This window comes from Amia ocellicauda, chromosome 10 (assembly GCF_036373705.1).
Source record: "Amia ocellicauda isolate fAmiCal2 chromosome 10, fAmiCal2.hap1, whole genome shotgun sequence".
NCBI lineage: Eukaryota > Metazoa > Chordata > Actinopteri > Amiiformes > Amiidae > Amia > Amia ocellicauda.
This window is the reverse complement of record NC_089859.1, coordinates 39,840,284-39,861,555: the sequence shown is the minus strand read 5'-3', so window position 1 is coordinate 39,861,555 and position 21,272 is coordinate 39,840,284. Positions and strand designations below refer to the sequence as shown.

The following is a 21,272-nucleotide window of genomic DNA, read 5'->3' as shown; positions in this document are numbered from 1 at the left end:
GTGTCAGATGACTTAAGGACAACCACGGTAGACCCTGAACACCAGGTTGACTAGAAAAGAATGGTGTGCTCACTGACAACAGCCACGCTATATCTTGTATTATTTTTTATTTTTTTTCTAATTACAGTTTCTGATTACCCTGTAGCCGCCGGAGCTGTTGTGCAAGAGTAGTTTGTGGGAGGCCCAGGTCTCCTTAGCTTCCCTGACAAGGGTGTTGACAATTTAAGGTCCCCAGCCTGCCCTGAGAGATCACTTATATCGAACAGCAGATGAAAAGCTAGTGCAGATGTAATTTATTGTCAGTGTTTCCTTCTGAAGAATAATTGTGGAGACTTGGCATAGATCAATAGTATAGATTTTTGTTGTTAGGTCTTGTAGTCTGCACCATAATGAGGGATAGGGGACAGTGGTTGTTTTCTAATAGAAAATAAAGGATCAGGCTCACTTTCCTTGTAGATTTTGATGCAAACTAGGGGGAAGTGAAATCCATTACACTTGCTGAGAACCTCCTTGCCTTCAAGAATAGTGAGAATAAGATGGGATGGTTGTAAGCTATGTAAAATCTTCCTTGAAATTTGATTCTTGTTTTGTTCCGTTGATGGTTTTGGTCTTTTTTGTCATTTTATTTTTGAAATTTATGTTTTAAAAAATACAAAAATAAATACAAATATGAGAATCCTAAAGAAGTACTTCAACAGCTTCTCAGAGATTTTGCACCAAAAAAACCTTTAAAAGTAGTGGACTTGACAGGATTTTCTAGTTTTTTCAAAAGCGCTTTGGCTGAAAGGAGCATTTAGTGCCAGCTACATTTCTGTGTTCTTTCATTGATTACTTAGTGTGTGCCTTCTTACAACCAAAGAGCCCCACACAGAAACCATGACACACTGAGAAAGATATCAAATAAAAGGACAACGGCAGATGATGTTAAGTAGCTCCTTTAAATGTCCTTGGATTTATTAAAGGATGCTTCCACAGAAAATGTAAATATTACAATAAAGAGAATACCTGTAATCCTTATTTGCCCTTGAGGACAGTTTAGCTTTAAATCTGGGTTGCGCACTGCAACTGGAATATCACTCCACTACACTGTGGCTACACGCGTGACATACTGTGCTTTTCTTTGAACATCCATAAACACAAGATTCTGATTTCTACATGTAGCACATTTAACTGCTTTCAGAGTTTTTTAGCAAGTGCTACATGCTATATTTGGAAATGTATCACTCACACAAGACCCCTGTAAACAGGGTAAGAAGCTGCAATGCATGATACTCAGATTCCCTTTTAACAGTATGCCAGTGCAAATCTCCTTTGACTTGGTCCATCTACTCCTTAGTCACACAAGTTCATGGGCTGGAATATTTGTTTTATAAGAAGTACCTGAAAACAAATCCCAGTCCTATTTTGAATTGTTATCTGTTTGACATGTATATAAAGGATAGGATTATTAACATAAGTCTATATATGTTTTAGTAATTTTATCAATACATTAAAACAGTATGAAGTGAAATTGTAAAATTGTGTGACTGAGATAATAATTTATACATATATATATAGTATGTATGCACATTTAGCTCAAACAGCCAAAATAAATAAAGTAAAATAAATCAGTAAATGAAAACGTAGTATTAATGTGCTCTTATGGAAATATCTGGTTTCAAGAGGTAATTTAGTTAGTATAATGCTTTCAGAAAATTGTTTTGAACGCACTTGTTAACATAATGGCAAGTGATACCATTTACGAGTCCTCTTCAAAACAGGCTAGCAAGCTGCGCTATAAGTAGTACAGTGTGGTGCATACTCATAAAGATGTAGTGAATACAAAACTGTGATAAATTGCCTATATTCTACTGTTCCCTCTCCATCAAGTATGTGGGTCACATATGGATAATCCAGCATATATACAAATGTTCTGAAAAAGGTACTGCCAAGCCAGGACCAAATACCAAAACTCAGTTGCCTTTCTTGGTTTCATATTCTTTGACAGATTGTGAAAAATACAGATCAGTTTTAAATGATTTATAAATATGCACATAGAACTACGCAATGAGATATATCAGTCTTATTTCCCTGTTTTCATTACTCACTGAAAGTCAACAAATGCAGCGCTATTAGATTTTTTGTTGTAAGGCCTCTTGCCATTTTCTGCCCATCAGCTCAGCACTCGGCACATTGAACTAAAAGGGGTGGCTTCCTTAGCCGAAGCTGGTACTTTAGCTGTTCACTAGCAAGAGACGTCGACTTCTAACTGCACCTTATGTCAACCTTTCATTACGTAACCCTGCATGGGGGCCCTTTTTTATTAATATGGAGTATTTGTTAAACCAATTTTATTGCCTAAAGTGCTAAATAAGACATATTTATGCTTAAAAACATTTCTGTTAGAAAAGATTTGGAGGTTGTTCTTGGCGAGAGCTGACAGGATTTTTGGAAAAGTAATTAACTGATGGGTAATGGACTGCAGTTAATTTTGCAGTGTATTTTGGGGAATTGAAAAAACATACAACAGTTTATTTATAGTTGGACTGTTTCTTGCCTTTCCAAAATAATTCCCAGTGATTAATTATGCTGTTTTAACCCACATACTGGCTGCTACCATAATAATATTATATGATAATCTTGATCAGTAATTTTGTGAATCTTGTAAATTGTGAATTTAAACATCAGAAGGCCGTATCTAATTCTGTATGTAACAATCTTCAGTGGTGAAAAACTGTGATGTATCGAAATGAAGATGAAGAGCAGTAGTGAGGATAAACTACAACTCTAATGCCGTTTAATGCAACTCTCGTGATAATGTCAGCTTTAACAACACTACACACACTCACACATGCACACACACACACACACACACACACACACACACACACACATATATATATATATATATATATATATAGATATAGATATAGATATAGATATATATATATAGATATATAGATATAGATATAGATATAGATATATATATATATATATAGATATATATATATAGATATATATATATATATATATATATATATATATATATATATATAGATATATATAGATATATCTTTCAGTGTTTTTTCCTAATCTGTTTATGTGCTAGTTACGTACTGTACTGGAACACTTGTATTATTTTGTTTGGAAATTGATTTAAAGTGTTGAAAAAAAAAGTGTGCATTTGTGAGCTCTCAGCTGTAAGTGGCAGGTTCTCTGCTTGGAGACATTCGTGTACAGAAATGATCGATTATGCTGCAGACAGCCTGATTAGCTAATCTAGTAGGCCAGTCAGCACTCCCTCCAGTTTATGTATTTTGTTTGAGACTGTGAAGAGGTAGAAATATATGCAAAAGTTATACCTATCAGGAACAACATTGTACAGAGTTAATATCTATCTATCTATCTGTCTATATAAACATATCAAGTAAATATTCAAAGAAAGAGATTTCATTCTCTTAGTAGATGAGCCAGATGCATGGGAATTTGTGAGAGAGGGAGACAGAAAAAAAATCAGGATATACATAAAAACTGTTCAAGTGCATAAAGCAGCCCCATCTGGAAGACATCTAACAGAAATGAAGTTGTACAAAACCATTCCATTGATAATAAAGCTAATTTTTATGGGTCTGACAAGTATGTAATTATGTTCAGTGGTGCTTTTCAGATTTTATCACAGTCAATAAACCGCAGTGGTAATTTCATTCCCATTTGACATATTTACATGGAAACATTTGATTGGAGGAATTAGTAACCCTGAAAGCCTTGATAGATATGTTTTAATGATCTGTGACCTCTGCAGTCTCTCATCTGTTTATTGTTGCCCCAGGAGAGAAGTCGTTCCTCTGTGACCTTTGTGGGTTCGCTGGTGGGACACGTCATGCCCTGACCAAACACAGACGCCAGCACACAGGTTAGTGACTGTCCTTCACCCTGCTCTTTCTCTCTGCTGATCATGTGACAATAGTGCAGAGATTCCCAGCTCTGTGCTTTACCCCCACCCTCTTACACTTATGCAAAGCGAGCAGCCCCCTCCAGATCTATAATAATATGGATTACTGAGCCCTGCCATATAAAAATGAGCTGCCTTGACATAGATATACACAGCACCAAGTAGGAAATGGACTCAATAAATCTCAGGTGCTTGTGGCCAGTCCTGGTCCTGGGGACCCAATGTCCTGCTCATTTTTGTTCCCTCGGTTCCTTAATTGAACTAATAATTGGCCTAATCAGAGCTTATTCATAATTGTAAATCATGTCAGTTTAAGTATAAAAGGCACCCAAATTCTCCAACTAAAAAAAAAAAAAAGTAATGCAAATTATTAGTTAAATTTATGTTTCTGGTAATTAATTCAGGGTGCAGTTGGAACATAAACCCAGACAACATTGAGCCCCCAGGACCAGGATTAGGAAACAATGGGTTATCATATCAGGTGGCAGGCAAAACACTGAGAATTAGATCACAGGTGGTGGAAGTCATGGGAGAAAATGGGGCACTTTTACTGTTTTGTGAAGGGTGTTCATTTGAATATACCAAGGCTGTGTAAATAACTCTATACTTCAATTGAATAGGCTTTCCTTTAAAATTCTGAGCAACCAGTATTTGAATTCTATTGTCATCAGACCTGTAGTAAGGAAGTGGAGAAATACCTTGAATGGAATTTCAACTATATTCATCACTAGAACTTCTTTTAAAGGATGTAGTGGCAATTTCTAATCTTGTATGAAATACAGATACAGAATCCTTTCCGAATTGCCCATCTTGCATATCCGTGTAATGATGACCTGACTAGAAAGCAAAGCAAACCATAGATGCTTTTATAACTCTCAGGCACTAAGTATAGAATTCAAATTGATAGTCTAGACCTTGAACACTCTATATTTTAGCTTTTTTTATTAGATATCTAAATGTTCTAGTACAGCTTTTTATTGTATTATGCCTGGTCAACTTTATAAATGGATACTTCATAGAAGTTCTCCGAAATTAAAATAGTGCTCTAAATTGGGGAAATTAAAATGCAGTAATTATTTTCTTCAATGTATTATTTCTAAACATAATTAAAGAAGACCGTACATATTCAGATTTATTGATCTTTGACTGCACTGCAAAGTTTACACTGCCTTACATTAGTTTCAGACCTGAATTGGTTCTTATCAGAGCTATAACACTGTCATGTACAGCACACATACCTTTAACCTCCACAGTTATTTTCATGCTTTTTAATGTGGTTCAAATGCATGTATGTATTTATTTGTTTGTGTATTTTTTCACTTACAACATAATACAGTTTCTGTCTCCGGAATTTTCTATGCACTCCTGTTAGCACAAAGAACAAATCACAAAGACATGTTTTGTTATTATTATTTTATTAATGAACAAAAAGCTTTATAAGGATGTGACATAAATGCATCCAGGACAGGGTGTCAGGAGGGAGGTTGCTTGGGATAAAAATGCAGTTGCCCTGTGTTTTTTTCCCATCTTGCAGGCGAGAAGCCATTCAGATGTGACCTGTGCAATTTCGCCTCGACCACGCAGTCCCATCTGACACGCCACAAGCGCGTGCACACTGGAGAGAAGCCATACAGGTGCCCCTGGTGTGACTACAGGTAACGGCTCATTGGCTACCCAGAGGTGATGGGAGCAACTCTAGGGGGGAGCTCATCATCAGCCTCATTGTCGAGCGCCACTAGAAATTCCCCATCGTTAAAATGCCATCAAAGCACCAGTAATTACACATTAAATTGGCAGTGAAATTGAAAAACTTTTACCAACATTGCATTTTTTTTCTTTGCCAGTGTACCTGAAAAAAAAAAAAAAAAATCTCAAATAGTAGCAAACCATGTCAATGTTCAGCTGAGCCATTTTATTTTTGTTTCTATTTCACACTGGAGTTAGTAACGACCTACTACAAAGTTTCTGTTCTTATTTTATGTATATATTTATATTTTGTTAGTAATGTATGTGTAAATGGCTGACCAGAGAGACAGCAAAAAATGTATCTTCTTTTCTTAAAGTAATCAATTTTTTAAAAAATAAGTAAACCATTTCTAAAGTAAACCACTCTCAGGATTTAAATTATTTCCACAAAAAGTGCACATTTATAACAATAATATCATAGTATTCTCTTAATATTACTTCACTTATTTATGTTCAAAAAGAATTTTAACCTCTCATTATCTTTAGGGACTGTGAGCACTTTTCTTCTCATATGCCCTCGCATGAGCATAAGAAGCTTCTGAGATCTTCAATTATAATGAAGCATGGAAAACATCAACATACCCATGCATAAATAAAACACAATATGCGCATTGCTATAACCACATAATGTTCATCATCATAATCATTTTGAAAACCTACACTGAATATTCAGACAGAATATAAGATATGTAGGTGACTGATTGATTTAATTTGAAGTAATGAGGTTGTTTTGAAGTGCTGTCAACTAATATGATAAAAAACGTATAGAATCCTGGGTTCTAAATTAGAAATTTGTGAACAGAAAGTGATTTGGAAGTGCTTATCCACTGTATTAATATGTCTTTTGTTTTCAGACAAAATCCTATTAACAGTTTAATGGCAGTTTATTTTTTTTCCTTTGCTAATTTCTAAATTCCAATGTTCTCGCAATGTTTGGTGTTTCTCATATTCATACAATTTATAATCGTGCAATGCATTCACCATCAAAAGTGAAAGACAGAGAGACAGAGAAGTTTAAGTAGTTTAAGGTAAATTGGGTAGATTTCCTTTCAATAGTATGCTGTTTCTTCCAAACGCATTCCATCACATTTTCACTCTTCTTTTGATTTCTTCCATAATATCTCCATCTGTGCTGATTTGTTGTCCAAGGTACACAACTTTTGACTTCTTCTAGTATCCATTGATCTGCTTCAATTTTCTTAGATTTAACAAGGCTGGTAGACATGCCTTGGGTTCTACTCATTTTGCATTCATAGAAGTCCAGTTTTAGGTGTTCAGTCCAGGTGTTTTTGCAAATATGACGATCTCATCTGCAAACCTGAAGTTGTTCAAATAAGCCCTGTTCAACTTCATTCCTTTTTCTCCAGTCCAAATTCTTGAACACATCTTCAAGAGTGGCTGTAAAGAGTTTTAAAGATGTTTTTAACTAAAGCCTGACCATGGCCAGGGGTTGCAAATTAGTTCTGTGGTTTTAGCCTGTAACAATTTATACTGCATAGTCCATAATAAAAGAAAGATAGAAAGTCAGATTGTTCATGTAATATTGTTGTAGACATATTTAATAAGAGTTGTATATATATATATCTATATATCTATATCATCTAGCAGTGAATCGACAAGGAGATATGGCTATAGATATGTATATGTGATTAATAAATAAATCCATACAATCTAAATATTATGGATACATCTGTCCAAGAAAACTATTCTGTCAGTTGGGTGCAGTCTCTTAAAATGAGATCTATACTGACACAGGATGTCGTACACTTGGGCACTTGCTGTATGTGTTATGATGGTAACTGATATTTACAGCTTGCCTCCTTAAAGTAGCATATTAGAAGCCCAATTAACATTATGTTAGCCCCAGGCCATTGTGCACTGAGATTTCTGACCCCTGCTGTTTTTTAAACCCAGACACAGAAATGTAATATGGATAGCAGACTGCTATAACTAAAACAAAAGCTGGTCATGTGACATGCATTGATTTAAATATGTTTACATTAATATGAATCTATTTGTTTAATGCCCTGTGCAGACACCAATAAAATGGATTTAGGTGAATTAGTGTCTTTTTTGACCTTAATTTAAACGGACTACCTTCCATCCCAATTATATTATCAGAAAATTGTTCTTGGAGAGTTTTTATGTTTGAAATAGTTATTTAAGCTACACCTCCTATGTTCATATTGGAATAATTAACCTGTAATGAAAACATAAAGTTGATTTAAAAACTATATCATATATTTTATACTTTATTTTATATGTTATACTATATTCCTTAAATACATTGTGTAGGTGTGTGTGTATATACACTCACCTAAAGGATTATTAGGAACACCATACTAATACTGTGTTTGACCCCCTTTCGCCTTCAGAACTGCCTTAATTCTACGTGGCATTGATTCAACAAGGTGCTGAAAGCATTCTTTAGAAATGTTGGCCCATATTGATAGGATAGCATCTTGCAGTTGATGGAGATTTGTGGGATGCACATCCAGGGCACGAAGCTCCCGTTCCACCACATCCCAAAGATGCTCTATTGGGTTGAGATCTGGTGACTGTGGGGGCCAGTTTAGTACAGTGAACTCATTGTCATGTTCAAGAAACCAATTTGAAATGATTCGACCTTTGTGACATGGTGCATTATCCTGCTGGAAGTAGCCATCAGAGGATGGGTACATGGTGGTCATAAAGGGATGGACATGGTCAGAAACAATGCTCAGGTAGGCCGTGGCATTTAAACGATGCCCAATTGGCACTAAGGGGCCTAAAGTGTGCCAAGAAAACATCCCCCACACCATTACACCACCACCACCAGCCTGCACAGTGGTAACAAGGCATGATGGATCCATGTTCTCATTCTGTTTACGCCAAATTCTGACTCTACCATCTGAATGTCTCAACAGAAATCGAGACTCATCAGACCAGGCAACATTTTTCCAGTCTTCAACTGTCCAATTTTGGTGAGCTTGTGCAAATTGTAGCCTCTTTTTCCTATTTGTAGTGGAGATGAGTGGTACCCGGTGGGGTCTTCTGCTGTTGTAGCCCATCCGCCTCAAGGTTGTACGTGTTGTGGCTTCACAAATGCTTTGCTGCATACCTCGGTTGTAACGAGTGGTTATTTCAGTCAAAGTTGCTCTTCTTCTATCAGCTTGAATCAGTCGGCCCATTCTCCTCTGACCTCTAGCATCAACAAGGCATTTTCACCCACAGGACTGCCGCATAGATAGAAATTGATAGATATATAAATAAGGAATTTGTTGTTTATCTGTTTGTAAACGACCAAACCAGTAGTTTCCTTAGCTACCCATAAGTACCCAGGATTAACAGAAAGAACAACTCAATTGTCAAATAGTTCCCACTCATTATATTTTAATAATTCTTTCTACCAAAATCAAACAGTGTCTTTGTGTGTGACTGCCATCAAGGAGCTAAAATGCAAATTACTTTCCCATTCCATGGATAAGTTACATGGAATTGATTTAAAATATGCTTTTGCTATGACTAATTAAATGCTTTCATTAGTGCCCAAAGTATGGGCACTATATTTATATTCAAAAGAGACTGAGAAGATTTCTTTTTAAACATCCTATGGAGCTTGAAACAGTACCTTTTATTCGCTGCCAGGCCAGTCAAGCTGGCAAAAATGTAAACTCTAGTAGACTAATTAATATTGTAGAATGCATCGGCTTTTAAGAATTTGACACCTGCTGACTCTTAAACACATTTTGTGTTGTTTAAATATGACAATTATGTCATTTACATATCTAAGAGATTTGTGTGGTGATGCACATCCCCTAGGGCTCTTACTATTTATATATTTATTTATTTCCCCCTTCCATTGGCTGAAAATCACTCATAGATTTCGGCTCACAGATTCCACTTTTGTTTAATATGTCAGTTATAATTATAATTTAAATGATTATTTTATAATCCCACTGCATGCAAGAAAGCTCCAGTCTTTGGCTGAACCAGAGTCAGGCTGCGTATGACAAAGTTTGAAAAAATAAGAAATGTGCTAGTCAGATAATCAGAATCCATATAATTATTCATTGTAAATGTATACTAAAGGTTGTGAACTGCACCGATAATAGAAAGGTTTCTTTTTAAAGATCTTAATGATATATAGCCAAGCAAAATTTGTAGATATTTTTGTTTTTGTTTTTTAGAAACAGATATTTTCTTGTATATTTCTGTTTGTTTGTTTGTGTGTCTCTGAAGCATAATTTTAAATAGATTTACTCTGTCATAGTAAACAAGAAAATGTTAAAACATTTTTATCTTTTAGCTTTGCACTTCTATAACATTTAAGGATTGTTTTTTTGTTTTGTTGCTAAATATTTTTAATGTTCATTTTATAATCGAAGATTGCTTTCAAATTTATTTATTTTTAAGTTATGATATAAAAAAACATATATATATATATATATATATATATATATATATATATATATATATTCTGTTCACTGCTTCTCTATTGCTCCTCTTCATTTATATACTTAAACATCCAATACATTTGTAAAATAATAGTATGTAAGTGTGAAAACAGCCATCATTAGTAACTCAGATGATCTAAATGAATTACCTCAAATTAAATGGTTGAGCTAGATCTTTACTTTGGCTGAAAGGTTTATATAATATATCCCATAATATCTCCCCTTTCTGAGGATGTAGCAAACTGATGAAACATTATATTCAGTAGTTTTATGGGGAAGTTTTTTGGCAATTAAATAGACCAATTAGTGACAATTGGCTATTAACATTTCAACCTTCTATGTATTGTGTGTGTGTCAATGTAACAGTGCAGAACAATACAGTGGAAACAATGTATAGTACTTCCACTTTGTATACTGTGCCTGGAATAAAGGCAAAACGTTGACCACCCCCTACTAGATAACTAAATGTTAAGATTATTCTTTCTTCCAATCTTAAATGTATATGCTACATTGTGCAAGTTTGTAGTTTGCCTTTAGTGGATGGTTTAGTGGATCCACCCAATGTGCAGTGCACAAGCATCATACACTTGGATGTGAACTGGCTTGCAAGTTAGGCAACCATATACTGTATGCTTGTAATAATATTCCATAAATATCATCCAGACATCTCCATATGCTTTACCTATTTGTGTAAATATTCATAATAGCAATATACACTCACCTAAATGATTATTAGGAACACCATACTAATACTGTGTTTGACCCCCTTTCGCCTTCAGAACTGCCTTAATTCTACGTGGCATTGATTCAACAAGGTGCTGAAAGCATTCTTTAGAAATGTTGGCCCATATTGATAGGATAGCATCTTGCAGTTGATGGAGATATGTGGGATGCACATCCAGGACACGAAGCTCCCGTTCCACCACATCCCAAAGATGCTCTATTGGGTTGAGATCTGGTGACTGTGGGGGCCAGTTTAGTACAGTGAACTCATTGTCATGTTCAAGAAACCAATTTGAAATGATTCGACCTTTGTGACATGGTGCATTATCCTGCTGGAAGTAGCCATCAGAGGATGGGTACATGTTGGTCATAAAAGGATGGACATGGTCAGAAACAATGCTCAGGTAGGCCGTGGCATTTAAACGATGCCCAATTGGCACTAAGGGGCCTAAAGTGTGCCAAGAAAACATCCCCCACACCATTACACCACCACCACCAGCCTGCACAGTGGTAACAAGGCATGATGGATCCATGTTCTCATTCCGTTTACGCCAAATTCTGACTCTACCATCTGAATGTCTCAACAGAAATCGAGATTCATCAGACCAGGCAACATTTTTCCAGTCTTCAACTGTCCAATTTTGGTGAGCTTGTGCAAATTGTAGCCTCTTTTTCCTATTTGTAGTGGAGATGAGTGGTACCCGGTGGGGTCTTCTGCTGTTGTAGCCCATCCACCTCAAGGTTGTACGTGTTGTGGCTTCACAAATGCTTTGCTGCATACCTCAGTTGTAACGAGTGGTTATTTCAGTCAAAGTTGCTCTTCTATCAGCTTGAATCAGTCGGCCCATTCTCCTCTGACCTCTAGCATCAACAAGGCATTTTCACCCACAGGACTGCCGCATACTGGATGTTTTTCCCTTTTCACACCATTCTTTGTAAACCCTAGAAATGGTTGTGCGTGAAAATCCCAGTAACTGAGCAGATTGTGAAATACTCAGACCGGCCCGTCTGGCACCAACAACCATGCCACGCTCAAAATTGCTGAAATCACCTTTCTTTCCCATTCAGACATTCAGTTTGGAGTTCAGGAGATTGTCTTGACCAGGACCACACCCCTAAATGCATTGAAGCAACTGCCATGTGATTGGTTGGTTAGATAATTGCCTTAATGAGAAATTGAACAGGTGTTCCTAATAATCCTTTAGGTGAGTGTATATGGTATGTTTACACTACAGCCACTTTGACAGCAGTGGCATTCGATGCAGTGTTCGGCTCTTAAAAGTCACCTTCACTCCTATATATATAAGGAGAGAGATTGAGAGAGTGAGAGAGAGAGAGAGGTGCTTGTATGATAGAAAATCTGTACTTACATGTCCGCATTTTGACTAGAAAATGCATAAATTAGAATACATGAAATCCATCGTGAGTGCGTTACTTCACGTTGTTCTATGGAACAAACACTATAAGAAAGTATGCTTACACGGATTTCTAGGTGGTATCTGTATGTGACAACAATGAATGCTAAACTTGAGAACTGCTGTTATCCTGATATAGAGATGAATATGTATGCTAATGTAATATAAACGGATACTGGCCTGTATTACATTTGTGCTTCTGTTCGATGTAACCCACTTGGAATAAGCAGAGTTTATTCACTGGTGAGTGCATTTTCTTGTCACAATTGAATGGAACACAGCCTGTTCTGTTATGTGTAAAACTTCATAAACTAATGCCAAATGTATTATGCATGGAAACATCCCCCTTATATATAGGCTGAATATACACAACATTGTATTGAGTATGAGTGAGCTTTAATATTTACTCCATAGTAGGCTATGCACCCCCGCTGACGATTCTGCCATCACCTAAAGCTACTCCCATGAAAGATCTTTTAAGAAGAAAAACATTTTAAAGACAAGAGTTTTGAGAACAATTAACAAAAGCAACAGCAGAGTAAATGAATGAGTGAATTAAACAAATAAGTAAAATTAACAAAACTGAACTGAAACTGAAACAAACATTGACACGTTGCTGAAAAAAAACATAATGTAAAATGACATTCAATATCAACATATTTTCTCCCTGTGCTTGAACACTAAGCAACATTTCATTTCTATGGATGTTGAGCGCAACATCTAATTTGTGAAACTTTATTGCAGTTACAGTAAGCATTCTTTGTTTCCACTGCACACAAAGAGGCACATGAATAAACCTATGTAACACCTATACAAGCCTATGCCGATTGGGCTTTGTTTACATTTTGGCATTACTGTGAGAGGCTTTTTTGTGGCATGTTGGACTATGTAAGTAAAACCCTAAAACTGAATTTCATGGAATTAAATTATATTTCTATTGATTCCAATTCAGAATTCAAATTCTGTTTCCTGATTTTTCAATTTAAATTAATTTTCCAATTCTTGCATTGAATTGGAGTTTACCAACACATTCAGAATTGACCCCAACCCTATTAAGTACAACTCATTGTTAAGCATAAGACATAAGGATGTGGAAGATTTTTCTGAGGGTTATGTCACTTGTAACTTGCTCATACCATACCAGTCACAACAGCAACAGGGGAGCGATCATTCAGTGTGCTAAAACTACTCAAATCATATTTGTGCTCCACTAGGACAGAAGAAAGGCTTTATGAGCTAGCGCACCTGTACATAAGTAAGGACTTCAAACTAGTTTATAGAGATATTATTGATGAATTTGGTCTCAACAGTAGAATTGCATTTACCAAGAAACTCCTACATTGGAAACAGCTTATTTCAAGTGAAGACGTATATTTGTAGCAGTCGCACAAATAGAAAATTGTGCATCCTCACCGATTTCAATTACAGAGCTCCACCGAAATAGATCTTTTTGATTGGCAAGCACCAGAAACCAGTCTAGTTTGCTTGCATAATGGTGGTTGATATGTGTTTTCTTGCAAGATATGTCCCATAGTGATATGTGGATGTGAAGCAAAGATATGTTTTTGGTATGTTTAGAAATCCTGATTTAATGGATTTCATGGATATTTTAAGCACATTTTTTCCACTTCGAAATGACTCTGAATCGCGCATTTCAGGTCTCCAATTTTAACAATTTGCTGGGGGTTCCCCCAACACCCCACCCCCATGATTTACTCAATTGCCCTCATTTTGGCCCCACCTTCATGAATTCCTGGCTATGCCACTAAGTCATATGCTATAACATATGGGATCACCTTCAAATACAATCAATAAAATAATCAATAAAATCAACATAGAAACTCTCATTACAAAAATTATAATAAACAATACAGTTTCTGAAATGTCTTCTGAGATTTTAGATTGTTCAGTACTTTGCAGTACAACTTTATAGGGAATTGTGGAGTTATTTATCAAATTGTTGGATGTAGGGTGACATTTTAGGTGGTTTCTGTAATGACTAAAGAATGAGGGAAACACCTCAAGTTTGTATGTATAATAATATATGTAATAATTGAAAGCTCCCAGAAGCAGAGTGCAATTCTTAGCTGAAAGAGCAAGTTATTATGTGGCCAGTGATGACATTTGAAATGTCAATAAGATCTGTCATTTATTTGTGGGGGGTAGAAAAACAAGACAATATTGAATCACATACTAGAGATGCTTTCATGGATGATGTTAATGCACAATCTGTAAATTATTCTAACACTGTCACAAAGATTTGCAAAATTATAGAATGTATACAGACTGGGGTCAAATAGAAATACTTGTTCTGGCTCACCGACTGGATTCTTTTGGATTCTCCGGTCTTCTACAGTGGGGATTGTCTTGGAGAGAGTTGTAATAATGTCTCTGTATTGACAGCTGAAAATGTAACTTTAATATGCAGGGATTCCCCTGTCAGTGGGAACAATGTGCTTCAAAGTGCACATAGGAAGTATACAGTTTCATAGATCTGATGTTTACCTACATTCCAAAATCTTAAAATAATTCAAGACACATACCTTTATCAACTGGTTTCATGTATTTCTTGTATAGACAGTCTCATATGAAATGGATTATATTAACAATCAATGGGGGTGAATATCAATTATATACATACTTTAGACCTGAACAGTTTGTTTTTCTACATCATACTTTCGACTATACTTTTGGATGGTCAGCCTTTCTATACCACAGAGATTCTATACATTAAACATTGTTTTCCTTTGCACTTCTTATCCACATCTTTGTGAAATTTCAATTCAATAAGTATATTCTATCCTCCAATTGAGATGGCATTTTGGAAGGGTATACTGTACTACATTTAGTCAAGAACATTGCAGAAATGGCTCCTGATATTCAGTTTTTTTTGCATACTGACATGTTTTTGTTTTAGGTACACATGCTAAGTTTGATGATTAAGATTATTATGATGATTAATAATCACTCAACATAGTGCTTAATATCTTTACAAAAGTATTGTGACTTATAAATAGACTGCAAATACCATATTCCACTTTGAAATATTGCATATTACCAAGTTGTATTAAACAGCTCAGTCCTCTCTGAGGGAGACTATTTGTTTAAATTACAGTTTCTAGGTTCCAGTCCCATTATCATGAAAGATAGAAAGTTCCCTGTTGGGAGCACCTGTTTATGTGGGATAACTGTGGCCAGTCCCAGGGGAGGCTGTTCGATTGTTGCACATGGGTTTTACACAGATAAATCTCTGAAGAGCTCTGCAGAACTCCCAAGGAAAAAAGTAAATTTCCTTGGAGAATGATCCTTGAAAGGAAAATTAAGTTTTACAAATATATCAGAGCCATTCTATTTTTGTGTTGTCCATAGAATAAATTAAGTATCTCTCTCTCTCTCTCTCTCATACTATATAATACAGTTAGGTCCATAAATATTGGGACAGTGACACAATTGTCATAATTTGTATGCCACCACAATGGATTTCAAAGGAATTCATGAAGATGTAAACAGGAAACAGGAAGACCAGATTAGAGTTTGCCAAAAAACCTCTAAAGAGCCCTGTACAGTTCTGGAACAACATCCTATGGACAGATGAGACAAAGATCAACTTGTACCAGAATGATGGGAAGAGAAGAGTATAGAGAAGGGAAGGAACTGCTCATGATCCGAAGCATACCACCTCATCTGTGAAGCATGTTATGGCATGGGCATGTATGGCTGCCTTGTATTTATTGATGACGTGACTGCTGACAAAAGCAGCAGGATGAATTCTGAAGTCTTTAGGGTTATATTATCTGCTCAGATTCAGCCAAATGCTTCAAAACTCATTGCATGGCGCTTCACAGTGCATATGGACAATGACCCAAAGCATACTACGAAAGCAACATAAGACTTTTTTAAGGCAAAGAAATGGAATGTTCTGCAATGGCCAAGTCAGTCACCTGACCTGAATCCAACTGAGCAGCATTTCACTTGCAAAACTGAAGGCAAAATGCCCCAAGAACAAGCAGGAACTAAAGACAGCTGCAGTACAGGCCTGGCAGAGCATCACCAGGGAAGAAACCCAGCATCTGCTGATGTCTATGGGTTCCAGACTTTAGGCAGTCATTGACTGCAAAGGATTTGCAACCAAGTATTGAAACACAATTTAATTCATGATTATATTAGTTTGTCCAAATACTTTTGAGCCCCTAAAATTGGGGGGACCACATCTAAAAATTGGTGTAATTTCTACACCGTTCACCCAATTTGGATGTAACTACCCTCAGATTAAAGATTAAAGTCTACACTTAAAGCACATCTTGTTTCCTTTCATATCCACTGTGGTGGCCTACAGAGCCAAAATGATGACAATTGTGTCACTGTCCAAATACACCGATCAGCCATAACATTATGACCACCTGCCTAATATTGTGTAGGTCCCCCTTTTGCCGGCAAAACCCATCGAGGCATGGACACCACTAGACCTCTGAAGGTGTGCTGTGGTATCTGGCACCAAGACGTTAGCAGCAGATCCTTTAAGTCCTATAAGTTGCGAGGTGGGGCAACCATGGATCGGACTTGTTTGTCATCCCACAGATGCTCGATTGGATTGAGATCTGGGGAATTTGGAGGCCAAGTCAACACCTTGAACTCATGATTCATCAGACCAGGCCACCTTCTTCCATTGCTCCGTGGTCCAGTTCTGATGCTCACGTGACCATCATTGTAGGCGCTTTCGGCAGTGGACAGGGGTCAGCATGGGCACCCTGACTGGTCTGCGGCTACGCAGCCCCATACGCAACAAACTGTGCTGCACTGTGTGTTCTGACACCTTTCTATCAAAACCAGCATGACATTTTTCAGCAATTTGAGCTACAGTAGCTCGTCTGTTGGATCGGACCACACGGGCCAGCCTTCGCTCCCCACGTGCATCAGTGAGCCTAGGCCGCCCATGACCCTGTCACCTGATCACCGCTTTTCCTTCCTTGAACAACTTTTGATAGGTACTGACCACTGCAGCCCAGGAACACCCCACAAGAGCTGCAGTTTTGGAGATGCTCTGACCCAGTCGTCTAGCCATCACAATTTGGCCCTTGTCAAAGTCGCTCAGATCCTTACGCTTTCCCATTTTTCCTGCTCCTAACACATCAACTTTGAGGACAAAATGTTCACTTATCAGTGTTATTCACTTCACCTGTCAGTGGTCATAATGTTATGGCTGATCGGTGTATGTATGGACCTAACTGTATATAATCATCAGTCTATATCAATTCACTGCTGGATGAAGGCTTCCCCAAGATGTTTCCACTTGCCTTGATCTACATCTTATCCATGTCACAACTGCAAAGTTAATGATTTCATATTCCCATCTTTGATGTGGTCTTCTTCTAGGTACTTTGGGATCCATTCGAAAGCTTCCTTAGTCCATATTTGATCTGTTCTTCTTGCAAAGTGTCCTGCCCATTGATTTTAAAATTTTCAGTGTTTTAATGATAAGAGTTCAGAGAAGAGAAGATCAACAGATACTTGAAGATGTCAAAAGGTATGTCTTGGACCTTGGACAGCAAATTAGCACAGATGGAGATATTATGAAATAAATCAAAGAAGAGGGATGGAATATATTTGGAGTATATTTGGAAGAAACAGATGAAAGGAATTCTACCAATTTGGCCAAAGAGAAAAGTATTTAATAAATGCATACTTCCAGTTCTCACTTGGCTCTGAAACCTGCTCACTTAACAAAAAAAAACTATACAGAAACTGTAAATGACATAAAGAATCATGGAAAGTTGTATGCTTGGAATAACAAGGGATAGAAAAATAAATGAATGGATCTGAGAACAAACAAAACTATGTGACATTATCGAAAGAGTGAAAGAATGGCAATGGGCTGGACATATTGCTTGAAGAACAGATCAAAGATGGACCAAGGAAGCTATTGAGTGGATACCAAGAAATGAAAAAATACCTAGAAGATGGCCACAAGAAAGATGGGAAGATCAAATAATAACATTTGCAGGCGTGATATGGAATAGAGAATCTATAGATCAACGTAAAGTTGAAACATTTTGGGGAGGACTTCCATATATGGGCTGATGATGTATATATTATATATAATGTTCTATAGAAAAGTGTGTTATACATGCATTCTCATATGTAATTTTAATATTGAATTTGAAATTCCATACAATGGCAAATTATACACTTTGTTCTTCTACTCTAAAGATTCATTCTAGTTCATCCTCAATTACCTTTCACTTTGTACTCAGAAGGGTACTGAGTTCAGGAAACCTTAAGTGGCAATTGCAGATCAGTGTCTGTCAGGTGGTGGGTGCTATATGTATGTATGCAAGACAGGTTAAGGTACAAGCCATTGGAACAGTAAATTCCAAGAGAATGGAGTGAGGCTGTCAAAAACATCAGCCTCCAGTGCTGTTCAGTGCTCCAGTGCTAAGTTCCTCAAATAGGTGTGTATGCATAAGGGACTAAGTTGCTTTGCTTGTTCAAGGTAAACCAATGGTTTGTCTAAAAAGCACATTTGATGATCATAAGAATACATAGGGCTACACCAAGTCCAAACTTTGGGCTAACCCATAATTAGGTTTAGATATAAAATTTGCATTAAGCAGTTACATTTACTCAGCAATATATTGTGCCAATAACAGCATCGTCTGCATTCAAGCCAGGGATTTCTACTCACTTTTACTCATCAAATCATCTCGAAGCTGCATCTTTGGTGTGTCATTAGTAATACCTTAATGGTTAGGAAATATATTCTGACATAGGTAGGATTTTTAAGGTATATGTTGACACAGTGTGCACATATTAATACTTCTTCTGACCACACTCATATCAAAGCATGTGAAATCTGAACGACAATGTAGATTTACATTAATATTAGAGGTTTGGGATGTCTGTCACAACAGCATCCCATATGTGCCAAATGTTTCCTACCATGCTTTTAAATATTACAATTCAATACAGGTTCCCAAGGAGACATTGTTGCTTTTTTTTAGTATTGCATGTCTTTCAGGAAAGAGATAATGAGGCCATCATACCTGCTGATTGCCAAAATTGTCTGAATTAATAAACCTTTATTTCTGAGTTCTTTTTTTCTCCCTGTTTATTATTAGAGAAGAATTTATATTTCCTTTAATGCTCAACTGATGAATTTCTTCTTTGTTAAACAAAAGAGTAAATTGAAAAATCTTTGTTATCCCTTTTAATCTATCATTTGTGTTTTACCTCTTTTGCTGCTTCATTGTTTTTCCTGGAATTTTGTAGGAAAAAGGAATTAGTAGCCTGGAAATGTACAGTTGTGCTACATCCAAATTCTGTGTTGAATGAACCACTGGACACATTTTAACAGTGGCATCCCTATTATTGCATGGGAATGCCATCCCAAATAAAGAAGGCTTCTGTAAAACTCAGTTACTGCTTTGTGGGACGTAATTGTACTTGTTTTCAGAAAGCACGAAACAAAGCGGCTTGATAAGTGAGGTGTTGTTGTAAAAGTAAAACTAATTTTGCCTTCATTCACATGAACTATAGTAGGAGGAAGGTTTATTGTCCCTGGGAAGGTGATAAGGGAGAGTAATTGTATATTATACTGTCCGAGAACATCTGCCTGAAGACTGGTGGAGCAATTCATCTATCATGGACGATACAGCATTTTTTTTTTTTTTTTTTTTTTTTTGTCTTTCATCCTTAACCCATCCCCGCTGCTGGTCTGTGGGAAGGTTTTGATAGGGACTGTGCCTGGACTGGGGATCACATTAATCAGTCCCCTTGTTCAACACTCCAGCTGACATAATTACAACCTGCGCACAGCAGTTATTCAAGGCGAGTCCTTGTCACTCGTGGTGCAAAACTACACAGCTCAGATCCCCAAGGAGATTGCCTTATCACACAGAACAAGGGCTCACAGGAGTTGAAGAGAATAGAAATGGGAAAATGTCTTTCGGGAGCTGTATATATTCCTTTAAAATAAGACATTTGCTGGGTTTGTGAGGGACAGAGATGAACGCTGAGCAAGTTCTTTGGAATGTGTGCGTGTGTGTGTGCGCGTGTGTGCGTATATATATATATATATATATATATATATATATATATATATATATATATATATATATATATACAGACACACACACATACATATATTGCTAGTGCTCCAATACTGTGTAGTGATATATTAGAGCAAATGTTTTTTTCAATTTGAATGTTGATGCTGTGGACCCACTAGGGTCAGCTTAATTAGAGCTGTTCCATTTGCAAAGGGGTACACTTAAACTCCTGAAGACTTAAAAGTAAGTGAAGAAGTTGTAAAAATCTCACATATAAAGTAATGGATACAATTCAATAAGGACTACTATATTTAATTTACTACCACTTTATATATTACACTTTATATATATATATATATGCAAACATTACATTTCCCAGAATCACCATTGTATATCATCTTCATCATAATTTTCCTTTATTAATCAACTGCTGGATGAAGGCCTCCCCAAGATATATATATACACACACACCTTATATATAGCCATATATATAAAAAACAGCAGTTACCTTGCAGAATGATTTTGTTTTGTTTTTATGTGTACTTTCAAAGCTGGCAAAGTGAGTGTCTAAGTGAGATGTTATTAGTTTTTGGAATAATGGAAATATTGATCAGGTACAAGCTACAATAATAAATAATACATAGGTACTGTAGATGGTACCATCAACACAGACATTAACTCCTCAGTAGACAGGTATTTTTTTTATTTGTAACAACTACAGTGTTTTACACTTTTGTGGATTTTTTTTAAATAAAACTGCAAGTATATATACATTTTATTATTATACAATTATTATTATAAAATATTTGATTGACATAATAACGTACAAATCCACAGTTAACATACTAATTAGATATGTGATTTGTTTATTTGTTGACACTAATATTTTATAATCCTGTGCTGCTGCTTATCACGAAGTACAGTATATTGCTGTACTGCCAGAATCAGACGTTCCCCCATCTTTCATGTGACATAT

At 36.4% G+C, this 21,272-nt stretch overlaps 1 protein-coding gene across 1 annotated transcript in view; it reads left to right on the top strand.

The window, feature by feature from the left end:
* znf407 (zinc finger protein 407) overlaps positions 1 to 21,272 on the top strand; it is a 259,450-nt gene that overhangs the window by 153,385 nt on the left and 84,793 nt on the right. Inside the window, exons 6-7 of the mRNA XM_066716068.1 lie at positions 3,809 to 3,892; positions 5,466 to 5,586. Of these exons, the coding sequence (XP_066572165.1) occupies positions 3,809 to 3,892; positions 5,466 to 5,586 (205 nt within the window). The remainder of the gene's footprint in view (positions 1 to 3,808; positions 3,893 to 5,465; positions 5,587 to 21,272) is intronic.